This window comes from Ranitomeya variabilis, chromosome 6 (genome assembly GCF_051348905.1).
Source record: "Ranitomeya variabilis isolate aRanVar5 chromosome 6, aRanVar5.hap1, whole genome shotgun sequence".
In the NCBI taxonomy this organism is placed as follows: Eukaryota; Metazoa; Chordata; class Amphibia; order Anura; family Dendrobatidae; genus Ranitomeya; species Ranitomeya variabilis.
In genome coordinates this window covers 335998924-336017394 of record NC_135237.1, presented here as the reverse complement: position 1 = coordinate 336017394, position 18471 = coordinate 335998924, and the positions used below count along the sequence as shown (strand labels likewise).

Here is an 18471-nt window from a genome sequence, read left to right as displayed (position 1 = left end):
ATATCCATCATCATCATTTCCACGCATATCACTTGAGACAGGAGGATGGTCTGTGGAAGGGGCGGATATACCGTCTATGCAGCCACTTAAGCTGCATTGCGGCCCAAAGAAGGTCTGAGTCCCACCCCAGCTCTACATCAATGCAAGGCATTTAAAGTTTAAAAAAAATTAAAGCAAGGCTTTAATCAATTAAACACACAATAAAAGTGAGACATGTTTTATTGTGACAGACACAATATAAGAACAGTTTATAACGTATGAGAAGGGTCACATTCATCATTTGGTTGAAATTATGACTTTGATAACAAAGTAAAATATAAAAGAAATATTGTAATACTGATATGTTAAGATTCATGTAAACATTTTAATGAATATATTTCATTCATTATTTTAAAGTGTAGGTTTAAATTTAATATGTCAGCAGGTTTTTGCTATGTAATCTGAAGACAGCAGGAGCTAGAGGCTGAAGCAAAGATTTCAGGGAAGTGTCACTTGTCAAAGTGTCTGTGGTTGTTTAGGAAGGATTTATCACTAAGAGATTAACATCGCTGGACTACACTAGTCCTGCAACCCCTCCTGTGATAAGCAGCTCACTGTCTATAGACATTGTATATACAGAGCCTGGTGTGGGCGGGGTTTGATTTCTAAGCTCTGCTTCATTCTAAATCTTAAAGCTCCGATTGTGTCAGAACAGCTGCACTCAGTAATCTAAGTGATACAACGTTGGATTCAGCTTCTCTTTGCCTACATTTATAGTTATTTATAACTGTATCTCTTAACAAAATGAGAGGGAAGGAGATGGAGGTGAGCAAATAACTCCTATAGAAATCAGTGGGTTGGAGAGAGCTGACTAGGATGTTAAGAGTTAACCCCTCTTCTGGAATGTATCTACTGTGCACTCTTAGCCAGACACTTTTATCCAGACTCCATGGAAAACAACTGTAAACTACAAAAGATAAAAGCTCTTATAGCAGAATGACAGTATGTAGAAAAAGCAAGTGAATTGCAAGTTTGTTTATTTTCATAGTGTCTTAACTAATGTAATTTAAGAACTTGAGAACACCCTATTAATATATTATAGAAGATCACATTTTGAAGAAACCAAACATTGTACTGTAAATTATGTAACTCATCCAAAGTAACAGACATAACATTTGCTGTTCTAATCAAATGTATCCAAATCATGTCAGACATTCTTAAATGATAACGGAAATGATAAGATAAGCGCTTTAGTAAAGGTACCTTCACACTAAACAACTTTCCAACGAGAACGACAACGATCCGTGACGTTGCAGCGTCCTGGATAGCGATCTCGTTGTGTTTGACACGCAGCAGCGATCTGGATCCAGCTGTGATATCGCTGGTCGGAGCTAGAAGTCTGGAACTTTATTTGGTCGCTAGATCGGCATGTATCATCATGTTTGACAGCAAAAGCAACGATGCCAGCAATGTTTTTACATGGAGCGTGAACGATAAGTGGGTCGCCGTTACGTCACTGGATCGCTCCTGCATTGTTCTGGAGCTGCTGTGTTTGACGTCTCTACAGCGACCTAACAGCGACGCTCCAGCGATCTAGTTTAGGTCGGATCGTTGTCTATATCGCTGGAGCGTCGCTTAGTGTAACGGTACCTTAAGGGTATTGCCATACTGCAGTCTGTCTTAAACTGGAAAATAAATGTATTTTTGATGACAGTTGTCCATTTATAAACAAAATGCAAGACATCAGTGCAAGAGGTGTATCATGTGCCCTGTACAAATCCTTTGCTGTACACTGTAACATGCCAAATAGTTCCAGTTCCATTTCCTGAGATAATAAGCAGGATGAAGTCTTCAAATGGATCAGTCTTTAATAGATTCAGAAATTTGGTCCTTTTCTGAAAGGATCTTCTCTAACACCATAAACAGAAAGACAGACAGACATGTCACAAACTCCAGCTGTTCCAGGATAACCACGCTTTCCTGGAGTTCCAGGTACTCCATTTTTTCCAGGATTTCCTGGAGACCCAACCAGTCCTTCTCCGTTGCTTCCATTAATTCCAGGTAATCCTGCCATGTGCCAACACAATTTACATACTTTTAATATTTGAATATATTTTCCTAAAAATTCACACTATCTGATCATAGTAGATTGTTCTTTAAGTAGTTTGCAAAAAAAATGTTTTACCCTGATTACTAAACCAACTTGTATCCTCAACAATGCTCTTTTTACTTATATGACCCATCCAGAAGACAGAAAAGAAAATAAAGAGCCAGAGAATTGGGTACAAGCTGCAGTGGTTATAGAAACAAACTATTACTTATCTTTCCCAGGTCCTGAAGTCTGTTGTTTGCAGTTCTGATGTCATATTGACAGCGCTGCAGCCAATCAGTGAACTATGTGACTATCTGCAGCACTGTCAACAAAAGAGAACAGGGCATCATCAAAGAGCACACGCTGGACCAGGCGAAGATAAGTAATAGTTCTTTTTTTTTTACCTCCCAATACATATAATCAAAAGTTATTAGAAAGAAAACAACTTTTAAGTTTAGAACCCATTATTCTTGACAAGCAGATTAAACCCCACCTAACTTATTGTTATGACGTCTTATTCTAGGCCTTTCAGGAAAAAAATGAAGATTTGCAATTTAATAAAAGAGACACGGCTGTATCTAGGTGGTGATACCCTTCTCTCCCCTTCCAGTTCAAGTTTGCCATCAATAACTGGTAATAACTAAAATAAATATTTTTGTTGAAATTAGTCGTACATTTCCTTTTACATTACTGTGGTTTTATACAAAGTACATTGGAGCATGTGTAATTCACATTTTACCTGGAGCTCCTCGTGGGCCTTGCTCTCCTATGCCACGTTCTCCTCTAGAACCTTTATCTCCCCTTGATCCCTTATCGCCTGCAATGAGCAGATATAAACATTTTCAAGACATAATAAACTAGACAACTATCAAATAAAAATGTAAGTGAAAACAGTATCTCAAACAAGCGAGTACATCCCACCTATTTTTGTAAATATTTTATATCTTTTCATGAGACAACACAGAAGATCTGACACTTTTATACAATATAAGGTAGTCAGTGTACAGCTTGTATATCAGTGTAAATTTGTGTGCTCTCTAAATAACTCGACACACAGTCATGAATGACCAATTGGCCATTTTCTCTCCCCGATGTCAAGTGATTCATTAGTGTTGCAAGATCTCAGCTGTGAATCGGGAGCATGTGTGTTAAATTTGGTGTTATCGCTCTTACACTCTCTCATACTTGTCACTGGAAGTTCAAAATGGCACCTCATGGCAAAGATCTTTTGAGGATCTGTAAAAAAAAAGATTTATTGCAGTACATAAAGATGGTCTAGGCTGTAAGAAGATTGCCAACACCCTGACACTAAACTGCAGCATGGTGGCCAAGACCATACAGCAGTTTAACAAAACAGGCTCCACTCAGAACTGGCTCGCCATGGTCGACCAAAGAAGTTTAGTGTACGTGCTCAGCGTCATATCCAGAGGATGTCTTTTCCAAATAAATGTTTGAGAGCTGCCAGCATTTCTGCAGTGCTAAAGGGATGGGGGGGTTAGCCTGTCAGTGCTCATACCATACACCTCACACTGCATCAAATTGGTCTGCGTGGTTGTTGTCCCAGAAGGAAGCTTCTTCTAAAGATAATGCACATGAAAGCCCACAGTTTTCTGAAGACAAGCAGACTAAGAGCATGGATTACCGGAACCATGTCCTGTAGTCTGAAGAGACCAAGATAAACTTATTTAATTCAGAAGGTATTATGAGTGTCTGGCAGCAACCAGGTGAGGAGTACAAAGACAAGTGTGTCTTGCCTACAGTCAAGCATGGTGGTGGGAGTGTCATGGTTTGGGACTGCATGAGTGCTGTGTGCTGTGGGGAGCTACAGTTCATTGAGGGAACCATGAATGCCAACATGTACTGTGACATGCTGAAGCAGAGCATAATCCACCCCTTCATAAACTAGGCCGTTAGGCATTATTCTGACATGATAACGACCCCAAACACATCCAAGATGACCACTGCCTTGCTAAAGAAACTGAGGGTAAAGGTTCTGAACTGGCCAATCATCTCTCCAGACTTAAACTCAATTGGGCATCTGTGTTCACCTTCAAATGGAAGGTGGACGAGCACAAGGTCTCAATATCCACCAGTGGAAGAGGATTCCAGTGACAACCTGTAAAGCTCTAGTTAGCTTCATGCCCAAGAGAGTTAAGGCAGTGCTTTTACATAATGGTGGCCACACAAAACATTGGCACTTTGGGCATAATTTGGCCATTTTCATTTATGGGGTGTACTCATTTTTGTTGCTATCGGTTTAGACATTAATAGCTGGGCGTTGAGTTATTTAGAGGGCACACAAATGTGTACTGTTATACAAGCTGTTCACTGACTACATTGTATCATATCTTCAGTGTTGTCCCATGAAAAGATAAAATATATACAAAAATGTGAGGTGTACTCACTTTAGTGAGATACCGTATATACTGTTTCAAAATTGTTCAGAAAATATTATAAAAATTAAATCATGCTGGTAGACAACTTAGACTAAATCTATTATACTGTCACCTTTATTTCCTTGAGGTCCTGGTACTCCTTGAATTCCCGGATAGCCAGCTCTTCCTCCTCTGCCTGGGTACCCAGGTGGCCCTCTATCACCAGCTTTTCCTTGGAGACCTGGCATCCCTGGCATTCCTGCCTTTCCCTCACAAGGTTGGCATCTTGGGCTAATATTATGAATCAGCGAGGGAAGCTGTTCTACAAAGTGAGTGTATAGCTCATGAAAAAAAAAAATACATAAACGGAAAAAAAGCAGTCTGCATAGAAAACAAACTCATGAAAAATGAAGGAGCTGTGGTGATACTTCAAGAGCAACGTCCTTGTAGGCTGGGACTACACTGTGACTTTGGCTGCGACACTTGTCTCACAGCCAAAGTTCACTAGGTGTCACTTCTACATACAATATACAATCCACCTGAAAAAGACATTGTGCGCACATTCCCTAGTTCGGCTTTCCAGTTGGCTGTTCTACGTCTGTGTTATAAACACGAGACATAGTCTGTGTTTTTTAGTATTGGTACCATTCATTTTTCACAAGGCAAGCATTAGCGAATAATAAAATATAGCCCTTGTTTTATACCATGTTTATAGCCATTGTTGATCTTTTTTTGTGACCTGTAATGAGTTTACAAACTCTAAAATCTGGACTTACCACGCAATAAATTACTGCACAATTTAATGACCTGATCATCAGTCATCGATTTTCCCTATGGCAAAGAAAGACAAGGCTTAAGGTTACGACATTCAATCCCATTACTTCACTAACAGAGCTGTAGACTGTGTTGGTTTTGACATAAAAAATACCATATAGCATGGTAACAGGAACCCCCAGAAGTAGATGCCATAATGGCTTACCATTTTGAAAAAAAAAAGGATCATGATAGATTGGCCAATCAGTCTTTATAAGTTTCATCATAATCAGTTGTTTTTTAACCACTAACATCAGTGCATGGTGGGTAAAGAAATAGAGGTAGCTTGCTGAGGACTGCAGCTCAGCTTCTTCGTAATTGAATAAGAGCTGATCTGCACTGACTACTACAAAGTAAACAGAGCTGCCACTGATCTGATATTGATGACCTATCCCTAGATGATAACCCCTTTAAAAAGTACCTGTTACCAGGTCAGAAATATCCAGTTAAAGGAGTATTCCCATCTCCAAGATCCCATCCCAATATGTAGTAGGTGTAATAATATTATTAGCAAATACCTCCAATTAGAAATGTAGTATAGTCTTCCTGAGTTGCTATGTCTCTTTCCTCATGTGCAGGCATTGCAAGACCTTAGGTATCCATGGTTACGACCATTGATATAGTGACAGTTGTTAGTGGTCATAACCATGGATACCTAAGGTTCTGTAATGCCTGCACCGCCAGGTGTCAGCAACAGGGTTCCCATCCAGGACAGGAAACCAACTGAAGTGGGGAAGAGGTCCCGACCTTTTATTTCAGTAGGTTTCCTGTCCTAGCTGGGCGGATCCCTCTCTCATGGGAGAGATGGAATGTCATGTGCTGTCATGGGAGAAGGGAAAACTATGCTACATTTCTAATTGGAGGTATTTGCTAATAATTACTATTATTACACCAACTATATATTGGGATAATATCTTGGAGATGGGAACACCCTTTTAATGTAAGTGTTTTGTTTCTGCTGTTCTTCTGTTCGTTCTGCTGTCATTTTCCTGCTGTGAGACCTTTTATTTTTCATAGCATAAAGTCTAGGAAAAGACCAATGCTCCCTTCATCCATAAAAAAAGGCTTTTATTCCAATGATAAAATCAAGAACAGCTCTCACAGTAGTACTCCCTGAAGCATAGAGGGAAACCATAAAAAGATAAGGCAACGGGTTTCTGACCTTTGTGATCCTTAATCACTGACTGAATGGTCACCCAAGATCCCGTGGGGATGAGGCATTCAACACTAGAATCCAAAACATCTCTCTGTTGAGGAGATCTCTCCTCCAGTACCCCCATCCCTTTCCAGACCTGTTGACCCTCTCAACGGCACAGAAGGAAAAGGGAGTTAAATCTCTTGCATGTGTCTGCAAAAAGTCCCTGGACATATTAGACGGATTTGATGCATTGGGGTCAGAAGTTGCTCTAACATGCTCTCTAATTCTTTGTTTGTATAAATCTTAGGTGTACATTTAGGCAGTGATTAAGGACCATAAAGGTCAGAAATCTGTTGTGTTATATTTTTATGTTTTCCCTCTGAGCCTCATGGAGTACTGCTGTGTGAACTGTTCTCAGTTATTTTTTTCTTTATTGGAATTATAAGCCATTTTTATGGATGGAGTGAGCAGAACTTTCTGCTTTGAGCATTTTTTTATTGTGCACTAAGCAGGTGAGCAGAACTGCTACTTTTTTCTTTTTTATAGTGTACATCTGGTTTCCATGGCATTCAGCAACTAGGGCCTGCCCTGTCCCTGAATGAGAGTGCACAGTAGCAACACTTTCCAGATGAGGGGTTAACTCCTAACATACCTGCCACCTCTTTCCAGCCTATTGATTTCTATATAGTAGTTATCTGCTGACTTGACTCCCTTTCTTTTCGGCTCCTGACAAGCTGTTGTTATAAATGTTGCAAAATCTCCAGCCCCCACCACCAGCAGCATTCCGACCAGTTCCCCTAATCATGGTTCTCACTTTCTTGAGCTGTGTACTTATTCATATCCTCTGTTTTCTCTATATGTAACTGAAGTGATAGCACTACGGTACAAACAAATGATAGCTGAATGTGTTACAGAAGAGCTTGTGGTGAACTTTATAGTTCTACGAATACTACACTCAGCTATTCATCAGATCTTTCACTCAAGGAGGAGAGCCCACCCTACCAGAAACCAGGAAGTGAGGAGACTAAGGAGATTGCCTAGCTCTTAGCTGCTCAAAGGACAACTTGAGTATACCCCTTTAACAAATAAAGCCCATATCTCTGGAATCATAAGACAGATTTAAAAAGACAAAAAACAAAAAGCAGAATACAGAGGGAATCAGCAGGAATAAAATAAGAGCACTTTATGTGGTGATAAGCCCTTTATTCAGGACTCAGAGCAATATTCATTTTGCTTGAAAAATGTTAGAGTATCCTAGAGTAACACTGCCCCAGAAAACAAAGTACCAATTACAAAATAGGATACAACTGGTTATAAATATCTAAAGGTAATATACAAGAATAATTTTTAAATATATAACTTATAAAATTGTCTGCACAGCCAAGTGAGACACACCCCTAGGCCAAAACATCCAAACCAACTAAAATTAGGATCTCTGGGTCAATAGTCCTAACATGATAACCAATAAATGCTAAAGGAAAACATATAATGCAAAATCCATAAAGAAAGGGGTCTTATACAAATAAATATTACATTTTATTATACATAAATAACAGACAAATGTTGGTAATCAGGTAAGAAAAAATGGCAACAGCTAAAGGAAACCGGTGCAAAGAGATGATGCCAAGGCCGTGAAACGCGCGTCGAGGCTCCTGCGTGCCCCACCTGCACTCCCGCACTTTGATTACTATATGTCTCAAGGTAACGTTATTTCATACTATTCTTAGATCTAGGTAAACTCCTTACCCTAGGACATTTATGCCGGTATTTTGACATTTAGCCAGTACCATATGCACCTATAGCACTTTATCTATGCGTCCTGTCTCAGAGAAAAATCAGGCTATTATGCCTGAATCTGTTGCTTAGCTTACTAACTATGCTTATTGGCGTACTGGCTAATTAATTTAATTTCTTTTTGCATTCTGTCTATAGTATAGTGGCTTACTTTTTTACATTTGTGCGGTTGTTGCTAAGGGACACATGTTTCTCTCTCCGATGCGTCTTTATCTTTATCGTTTTTCATATCTCTTCGCACCGGTTTCCTTTAGCTGTTGCCATTTTTTCTTACCTGATAACCAACATTTGTCTGTTATTTATGTATAATAAAATGTAATCTTCATTTGCATAAGACCCCTTTCTTTATGGATTTTGTGTTATATGTTTTACTTTAGCATTTATTGGTTATCATGCTTGGATTATTGACCCAGAGATCCTAATTTTAGTAGGGTTGGAAGAATCATTTTAACCCTTCTTTAAGCAATTTTAAATTTGGAATAAATACTTAGCTTTTTAGGGTAAGTTCACACAGGACGTTTTTGCTGCTTTTTTTTTCTGCAGCAAAACTTGATGTTCTTGGCAGGAAAGAAGCTGCATCAAAAACGCAGGTTTAGGTGCGTTTTTTTTTTTTTTTCGTCCATGCTAATGTCCTTGGATTTTCAGCAGCAAAAATGCAGCAAATAATGATACTTGCGTTTTTGCTGCGTTTTTTTTCAACACTCATTCAAGTCAATGGGTGAAAAAACTCAGCAAAAACGCTAAAAGAAGTGACATGCTCTATGTCCAAAAAACGCAGCAAAGCACAAAATACTGATCAAGCAAAAAACCAATGTGTGTGTATGAGATTTCTGAAATCTCATAGGCTTTGCTGGTATTGTAAAAAGCAGCTGAAAATTAACATAAAAAAACGCAGCAAAAACGCCGTGTGTGAACTTACCCTAATTGGCTTTACTTACCGGTTTTCCTGGAATGCCAGGTATTCCAGATCGTCCCTGAGGGCCCATTTCACCTGGAAAACCACGAATCCCTGGTAATCCTTGTATTCCTGCTTCACCTTTCTTGCCTTCTGGTCCGTTGTCACCATATTCACCAGTTTCACCTTTCTGAAATTCACAATACCAATATCTTAGTGTATTAAAGGGGTTGCGTGGTCAAAGCCGGTAAGTCTGCAGTCACTCTGACTTGCGGATCCCCCAGCGCACACACTGTGAACTGCGGAGATTCGCCGGTTTCAGACCCGGGAAAGGAAGGGTATGCATGAGTCATACATACCCCCGGCCAGTAGGAGCGACCTTGCTCCATACGCTTGTAAACACCATTGTATAGAGAGCGAGACCGCTCCCACTGGCCGGGGGTATGCACTGTATGGGGGTATGTACTGTATAACTCATCCATACACTCCGGGCCCGGGTCGGAAACCATTGAATCTCCATAGGTAGGGCACAGTTCGTTCGATGGAGGGATCCACACTCACAGTAGATATGAATTAATTAATCTATTATGTCAAATTTTAATCAATTTGAACACAAGAACAATTTCCTAAATTTTGACAAGACCAAGTTTCATGGAAAATTTTTAACCCATAACATGAAAGTAAGATTAATAATATACCTTTTATTACAAAATCTTTGTTTTACTCAAATGAGTTGATGCAAAAATGAATACACACCACATAAAAACTACTACAGCTAATATTTGGTATGACCGCTATGATTTTTAAGGACAGTAACATGGTGGTGGCAATGTCCTAATATGAGGGAGCGTGAGTGCTGTCGGTATTAGGGAGTTACTGTACCTTTCGTATTATGAGTTAAAAAATGTTCTATGAAACTCAGTCTAGTCAAAATGTTGGAAATTGTTCCTGTATTATGTAAGATATTAATTAAAATTTATCTTTTCAAAGGGTGTGTACTCATTCATGCTGAGCACTGTGTGTATATATTATATTTACACACATATATACAAATGTTCTTAAAAATGTACCTAAAACCAGCTACTACCACTAAATAATAACTGTGTTGCTTTTTCTGTCTGCGTCCAGTAGGTGGCGATATGTTCATATAAAACTACTGTATCTTTCTGTTCTATTCATGTTGAGAGTATCTATGCTGGACAGCATTAGCTAATGACAAGAAGAAATGGCACTAAAATGGGGTGACAACAGGTTCTTTCAGTTATAAAATATTCTATGAATTGTTTTGATGGGGAACAAAACACTCTTCAGCCTTTCTTCAAAATTGAAAGAAATCAATATAACTTTTTTTAAATTTATTGCTAGATGTAACCACTGACAGGAAGCAGAAAATATAAAATTATTATTCCGATGTTAAAATAATAGTGTGTATATACCGATGGACTTCCAATTATGGGTGCATATTCGTTACTAGTTTTGAAAGAAACGCATTTGCAAATTAATGTTGCAGCAAATTGGTAATAATATACTCATGGTACAGGGACAGGCATCAAAGTCTAGATAATAATTTAAAGAGGTTGTCTGACCCCGAAATCCAATTTTTTGTTGCAAGCTAATCTGTGCTGTATAGTGATATACAACACCTCTGTATATTTAGTTTTTTGTTGCTATCTTTCGTTCCTCCTGAATTTCACTTAATTACCTGCTCCCACTTTGTTTATCTGCGCCTCTACCAAACTTGACAGCTCCCTGTGCTGTATTATGTATTCTCTGTTGTGAATTCTGCTCTTGGGTTCCCTCTGGTGGTTGTTGGTAGTAATGCAGTTGTTCCTGGGTTGCAATCCTGGGCAGGTGTCCCTGCTGATTGCAGCTCTGACTGGGATATTTAGGTGTGCTGGATTCATTAGCCCTTGCCAGTTGTCCATTGTTCTTAGAGGTTTTGCATCTCTGTCTGGTTCCTCCTGCCCTGCTGCCAAATCAGCAAAGACAAGTGTCTGGTTTTATTTCTGCAGCACACATGCTGTGTGCTTTACAATTCAGTACTATTCAATGTTTTTTCTTCCAGCTTAGACTGTGTTTGGATATCTCAGTCAAGTTGGATTCTCAGGAGATGCAGATATACATTCCATGTCTTTAGTTAGATGGTGGAATTTTTGTATTATCTGCTGTGGATATTTTTAGGGTTTTAATACTGACCGCTTAGTATTCTGTCCTTTTCTATTTAGCTAGCGTTACCTCTTTTGCTAAATCCTGATTTCTGCCTGCATGTGTCTTTCCTCTAATACTCACAGTCAATATTTGTGGGGGGCTGCCTATCCTTTGGGGTTCTGCTCTGAGGCAAGATAGAATTCCCATTTCCATCTATAGGGGTATTTAGTCCTCCGGCTGTGTCGAGGTGTCTAGGATGTGTTAGGTACACCCCACGGCTACTTCTACTTGCGGTGACAGTTTAGGGTTTGCGGTCAGTATAGGTTCCACCTACTCCTGAGAAAGTCTCATGCGGCTCCAAGGTCACCGGATCATAACAATTCTCCCAGTCAGCGCTGACACCGCCCCGGCCTCATGTCCAGCTCTGCCCTCTGCACACTCATTGACTGTCAGTGATCTGCCCCTGTGCTATCATCACTCCAGTATTGGAAATAGCGTCGGACTGGAGCACCTTCGGTCCACCAGAGAAAATCATTCTTGGGGCCCACTATTTAGCTACATAGAAATAAATACAAGACCACCAATTGTGTGGTAAAATGCACTAATATCAGCGTATAATATAAGGTAGTACACGTCTTAAATATGTAGCAGGGGTTGGGGTAACCCCCTCATAAAATATAATGTAGCCCCCTCATAGAATATAATGTAGCCCCCTCATAGAATATAATGCTGCCCCCCCATGGAATATAATGCAGCCCTACTCATGGAATATAATGCAGCCCCCCTCATGGAATATAATGCAGCCCCCCTCATAGAATATAATGCAGCCCCCCTCATGGAATATAATGCAGCCCTCCTCATGGAATATAATGCAGTCCCCCTCATGGAATATAATGCAGCCCTCCTCATGGAATATAATGCATCCCTCCTCATGGAATATAATGCAGCCCTCCTCATGGAATATAATGCAGTCCCCCTCATGGAATATAATGCAGCCCTCCTCGTGGAATATAATATAGCACCCCTCACGGAATATAATGCAGTCCTTCATAGAATATAGTGCAGCCCCCTCATAGTGTATAATGCAGCACCCCACACAATATAATGCAGCCCCCCTCATACAGTATACTGCAGCCCCCCAGTAGAATATAATGTAGCACCCTCATAGGGTATAATGCAACCCCCTCATAAGGTATAATGCAGCCCCCATAGAATAGACTGTAGCCCCCTCATAGGGCATAATGTAGCCCCCTCATATAGTATGATGTATTCCCCAGAATATAATGTAGCCCCCTGAGAGAATATTGCAGCCTCCCCACAGAATATAATGTAGCCCCCTCAAAGTATAATGCAGCTCCCCTCATAGGGTATAATGCAACCCCCTCCACCTCCATCATTGTCCACATCACCACTTCCATCATTGCCTTCTCACCCACAACCCCTATCTTTCCCCATTCCACCACCTCCATCATTGCCTCCTCACTCACCACCATTTTCCTTTCCACTACTACCATCATTGTGCTTTCCACCACCCCATCATTGCTTTCTCCCCCACTACCCCATCCTTGCTCATTCCACCACCTCCATTATTGCCTACCACCACCACCATCATTGTCCTTTCCACCACAACCACCATTGTCCTTTCCATCACTACCATCATTGTGCTTTCCACCACCCCATTATTGCTTTCTCCCCCACCACCCCATCATTGCCCATTCCAAAACCTCCATCATTGCCTCCCCCCACCACCACCACCATAATTGTCCTTTCCACCACAACCATCATTGCCTTCTCCCCACCACCCCATCATTGCCCATTCCATCACCGCCATCATTGCCTCCTCCCTCACCACCCCATCATCCTTTCCACCACCAACAACATTGCATTCCCATCGCTCCTCTCTCCATCACCCACATCATTGCCAATCCCTAATACACACACACAGCATCACACACACACACACACACAGCATCGCGCCACATACACTCAAGCAGGCAGACAAACAGAGACATAGCAACGCTCACCTATCCGCACGTTCCCCGCAGCCGTAGCACATCCAGGAAGCAGCATCTTCGGCGCCAGCAGCTTTCTTACTGAAACAGCAGTGCTGAATGATGACATCATCCAGCCGCGCTGTGTCAGACAGGAAGCGCCAGGTAGTGGACAGGAAGCAGGACAGCATCGGATCCCTGCAGTGCCGCTTCGCTGCCAAGCTGCAGGGATTAGCCGCCCTGCAGGGGCCCACGTAATTGTTTTTCCTTCACCGCCCAATAGTATTAAAGTTAGTAAAACAGTCATTGAGAGGTGTAGTTTGTAAAATGAGGTCACTCATGGGGGGTGGTTTTGCTGCTCTGGCACTCTCCCAGTGGGAGTAGCGAACCATAACAGAAATATCTGAACTATAATATGGTGCCCCTTCCCTTCTGATCATTCATTCCACTTTGCCAGTAGTTTCCAATTACATGTATGGTATTGGCGCACTCAGGAGAATTTGTACAACAAACTATGTGGTCTATTTTTTCCTATTTGCCCTTATAAAAATTAAAAACTTGGGTGTAAAACAAAATTTTAGTGGTAAAAATGTACTTATTTTTTCTTCACTGCCCAATGGTATAAAATGTTGTGAGGCACATGTGGTGTCAATATAATCACTGCATCCCTAGATCAATTCATTGAAAAGTGCAGTTTGTAAAATGGGGTAACTTATGCAGGAATTTTGCTGTTCTGGCACCTCAGGGGTTCTACTAATGTGACATGGTGCCCTCAAACCATTTCAGCAAAATCTGAACTCCAATATGGTGCTAGTTCTCTTCTGAGCTTTGCACAGTGCCTCAAAAGTTATTTTTGACCACATGGGGTATTAGCTTACTCGAGAAATTGCATAACAAATTGTATGGTCTATTTTCACCTATTATTGATTTTGAAAATTGGCAATTTTCCATTGACTTAGCCCAATGTTATACAATTCTGTCTATCGCTTGAAGGTTAAAAATACTCACTACACTCAAAGATAAATTCCTCAAGAAGTATAGTTTCCAAAATGAGGTCACGTGTGGGGGTTTTCTGCTGTTTTGGCATGTCAAGGACTCTTCAAATGTGACATGGCATCTGCTATCTATTCCAGCCAAAATTGTGCTACAGAATTCAATTGGTGCTCCTTCCCTTCCCAGCTCAGCCGTGTGCCCAAACAGTAGTTTTCGATATTTGGTGTGTACTCAGTAGAAATCACACACCAAATTTTCTGGTCCATTTTTTTCCTCTTACACTTGTGAAAATTCAAAATTTGGGGCTAAAGCAATATTTTTGTAGGAAAAAGCAAACATTTTCATTTTTTCCTTCCATATTGCTTTAATTCCGGTGAAGATCATAAAGGGATAATAAACTTCATGAATGTGGTTTTGAGCACTTTGAGGGGTGTAGTTTATTAAATGGTGTCACTTTTGAGTATTTTTGGTCACACACCCCTCAAAGTCACTTCAAATGTGATGTGGTCCCTAAAAAAATTGTTTTTGTAAATTTTGTTGAAAAAATGAGAATTTGCTCATAAACTTTTAACCCTTCTAACTTCCTAATAAAAAAAATATCTTTCAAAAAAGATGCTGATGTAAAGTAGACATGTGGTAAATGTTATTTATTAACTATTTTGTGTGATATAACTATCTAGTTTAAGGGCATAAAAACTCAAAGTTTGAAAATTGCAAAATTTTCTAATTTCAACATTTTTATAAATAAATACAAATTATATAGATCAAAATTTAGCACTGACATAAAGTACAACTTAGAAATTAAAGCACAAGAAGGCCAGCGAGTATATCAAACTAGGATTTTTTTTATATCATTTGTTTGGTGCTTATCCCACGCCCTTCAAGTGCTGCTTTGACCTTGCACAAATTTTAAATGAATTGTGTTTTGATATATATTATTTAATTAGTTAATTTTTTTCTGTGCCTTTGGCTATACTCATGTTGATTATCCCCTTAAATTTTTCTGCTTGGTTAGTGATACTCTGATTTGGAATAAGACTTTTTAAAAGATTTAATACATTTGATTTTACGGTTTAATATACTCTCTGACCTTCTTGTGCTTTAATTACGCTAAGTGAGGTTTTGTGTTAATTTGACTTTTTTGAGTTTAAACCTGTTTAATATCTGTTTGGTACCTTTCGGGATAATCTTTTTGCTTAATAAAGTACAACATGTCACGAAAAAACTGTCTCAGAATCACTGGGACACATTGAAGCGTTTCAGACTTATTAAAGAGATACTGGCCAAAATTGAAAAAAAATAGCCTGGCCAGGAAGCAGGCTAGGGAGTAAAGGGGTTAATCACAGCATATTGCTCACTTATGTCCATATTAATGCTTTGAAATATTCCTTCCATTATCAGAACTAGGGTCGCTTTCCAAAATCTGAGATTCACAGTCCGAGTACAGACCCTAATGTCCAGGCAGTCTGTGGCTCTGGTCACCCTAACTTGGGCGTATGTGAGGCTGTTAAGTTTGGGTCAGGAGAACTGTGGTCGGTTCAGACATCATGATCTGTTCTCAGGTCACGTGAAAATTGTATGTTCAAAACCAGCCTTAGATTGATGGTAAAATACACTAGGCTTCTTAATTTAGGGATGAAAGAGTAATGAAACTAATAGGTGCTTTTGGAAATTTCTTACAGTACCTCTCCTTTTGGTCCTTTACCTCCTTCCAGACCCTAAATTTTGGAAGCAAATTGAAAAACAATTAGAATCATTAAAAGTATTTTTATATGTTCTACATATAGAAGCAATGAACAAGCTTTGTGGCTACCCTTATTCCAGGAAGTCCAGGTTGACCAGCTTCTCCCTTCTCCCCCTGCAGCAAATGGATAATAGTTGTAATTAAATACTCAATCAGATATAAAATGTCAGGGTGTAAATTGTTCTAAACCTTGATCGTTTATAAATGTGTAGCAATCCAACATAATAGTTTTCCAATATTATTGGTATAATAGTATTATTAGTATTATTAAATAACAATAAGGAAGGAATGGCTGTAGCAAAATTTAAATAAGTATTTCAGTAGTTTTGACACCCTCAAAATGCATCACCTCCCAGGGCAAAAGGTTAAGTTTAAATATCTCCATTTTGTTAAACTGATTGCTAGCATAAAAGAGAAAATGAAAATTTAGTGACCCTTGTGCTACATGCTAATTTGAGTGTCTGTTGGGCATTCATTAACCTAGAAAGTGATCTGGGCTTTCATGATTCTAGCTCAGGGGCATGCTGAGCTCTCAGTATTTTCATTGACAGCTCAGCCATCCAATCTGAGACTGGGAGGTTCTGAGCTTCCTTTAGGTGTTCTCTGTTCTAAGTGGTGATTACCCAGGTACTTAGCTAAGCTGTCAGTACCAGAACTCTTCCAGACGTAGCATTTGCTCGGTGGTTTGCCTTGTATTTCTGTGCTTTGTTTCTTGATCTATAAAGGCCTGACCTTGGACCTCGCTCTAACCATCATTTGCCTAGCCCCTTTTGTGATCCGCTATCTTCTTGGAATTTTGACTTCGCCTTTGTCATGCCTCTTTAGTTTACTATGTGCTCTCTTACTTAGAATCTGACCCCTGAACGTTTGACTACAGTGCCTTATGGCTTCTATGTGAGTAGAGACTAGCGTCACATTACCCTGCCTCACGGCTTGTCCGTGAGAAGTGGCTAGTGTCACATGGGGTCTCAACTATAAACCCTTGCCCAACCCCCTTCCTTCTCTTGATTGACAGTCTCCAGAGTCATGTGATGTTTTAACTGAATCTAGCATATAGTGACAATCACAATCTAGCCTACAGTGACAATAAGATAAGACATTGTAAGACAGCTAGGAGTTCTGGAGCATTTACAGCTAAGAGTTCGGCACACAGATTGCTGAACTCTCAGCAACTCCCAGTTACTTTCCAGCCCTGTAATTCTGAATTCAAATGCCACCAAGGACAACATCTGCAAGGAGTTTGTATGTTCTCCCCGAGTTTGTGTGGGGTTCCTTGCACACTCCAAATACATATTGATAGTTGTGAGGAGTCGAGTTCCCGCCACTCCACAGGGGGAATCTCAAACCTTGTCGGCTGTGGGCTCTCATTCTGGATCAGCCGCAGTGGAGGCTGCTCAGCGGAGACGTCGGTCCCAGCGTCTCGCTCAGTCTGGTTCTGTGTAAAGGGTTACTGCTGCCTTTCCAGGGTCTGCTATTGTAGCCTGTACTGATCAGCGGCGAGCAGACCTCACTGGGACTAAGTCCTGCTTTTCCCCTTCTGAGCATGCCCAAAGGAAGACCTCTCAGTGGAGGTCTGGGGTCACATGCTCAGGTACTGCAGTAGCTCCTATTGGTCCTCCAGGAAGGTCCTGAAGTTGCTCAGTTACTGTAGCAGTTCTCATTGGTGCTCTAGGAAGGTCCTGAACTTGCTGCAGCTATAGAAGGTTCTCATGGCCGCACGGCCATGCGCTAGTATACACTTGTTTATGTGTGTGTGTTGTGAGTGAAAGTCGCTCTTTAATCATCCCCTCCCTTGTGTTTGAATGCTCACGTAAGGAGGATGATTGTAATCTAGCGCCCGACTTTACCAAACAGCATGTATTGCTGAGACCGCCAGTACGGTACCATGCGATATCACCATGCTTTCCAAACCCAAGTCTGGGTGGTTAGTGGCGTCCGTCAGTGCGGCACCGCATGCACTCTTGTGCTACTTTATTATTATTTCCGTTACGTGCGGTACTGTGGCCCTGTGACGCAACAGGGTTAGCTTCTTTCACACAGGGTGAAACTAACCAGTGTATGTATTCTCATTGTACCGCCATATAGTCCATCATTGCTTAGCAGCAGGTTCCATCTCTGCACGGTGGACCCCGGGCTGCGAACACACCTTATTACTTTTCTCTAATTATTTGGTGCGTTCCGCTAGCCCTGACATTATACTAGCGCCAGGGTCTGGCTAAGTAATGACGAACAGCGATTGCAGGGGTACATCCTGCTGCTGGAGGGCAGGTTTTGCAACCTCAGCGGTGGATGTTACCGCAATAGCTGTTCAGGCTGTTAGCGTGGTTTCGGCAGCTTTACCCACTGCCATCTCTGTTCCGACCTTATCTCACCTCCCTCTGCCAGAGAAATACTCTGGTGACAGTAAATCCTGTAGGGGTTTCGTGAGCCAGTGCGGTATACACCTCAAACTCCTGGCTGCATGTTTTCCCACAGGGGAGGCAAAGGTGGGATTCATAATTTGTCTGCT

The 18471-nt window shown here is 40.7% G+C and overlaps 1 protein-coding gene across 1 annotated transcript in view; it reads right to left on the bottom strand.

The window, feature by feature from the left end:
* Window positions 1–289: 289 nt before the first annotated feature.
* LOC143783273 (uncharacterized) overlaps window positions 290–18471 on the bottom strand; it is a 143779-nt gene continuing 125597 nt past the window's right edge. Inside the window, exons 23-29 of the mRNA XM_077271685.1 lie at window positions 16032–16076; window positions 15904–15936; window positions 9130–9276; window positions 5223–5277; window positions 4580–4768; window positions 2811–2888; window positions 290–2046 (exon numbers count right to left, since the gene is read on the bottom strand). Of these exons, the coding sequence (XP_077127800.1) occupies window positions 1856–2046; window positions 2811–2888; window positions 4580–4768; window positions 5223–5277; window positions 9130–9276; window positions 15904–15936; window positions 16032–16076 (738 nt within the window). The 3' untranslated portion in view covers window positions 290–1855. The remainder of the gene's footprint in view (window positions 2047–2810; window positions 2889–4579; window positions 4769–5222; window positions 5278–9129; window positions 9277–15903; window positions 15937–16031; window positions 16077–18471) is intronic.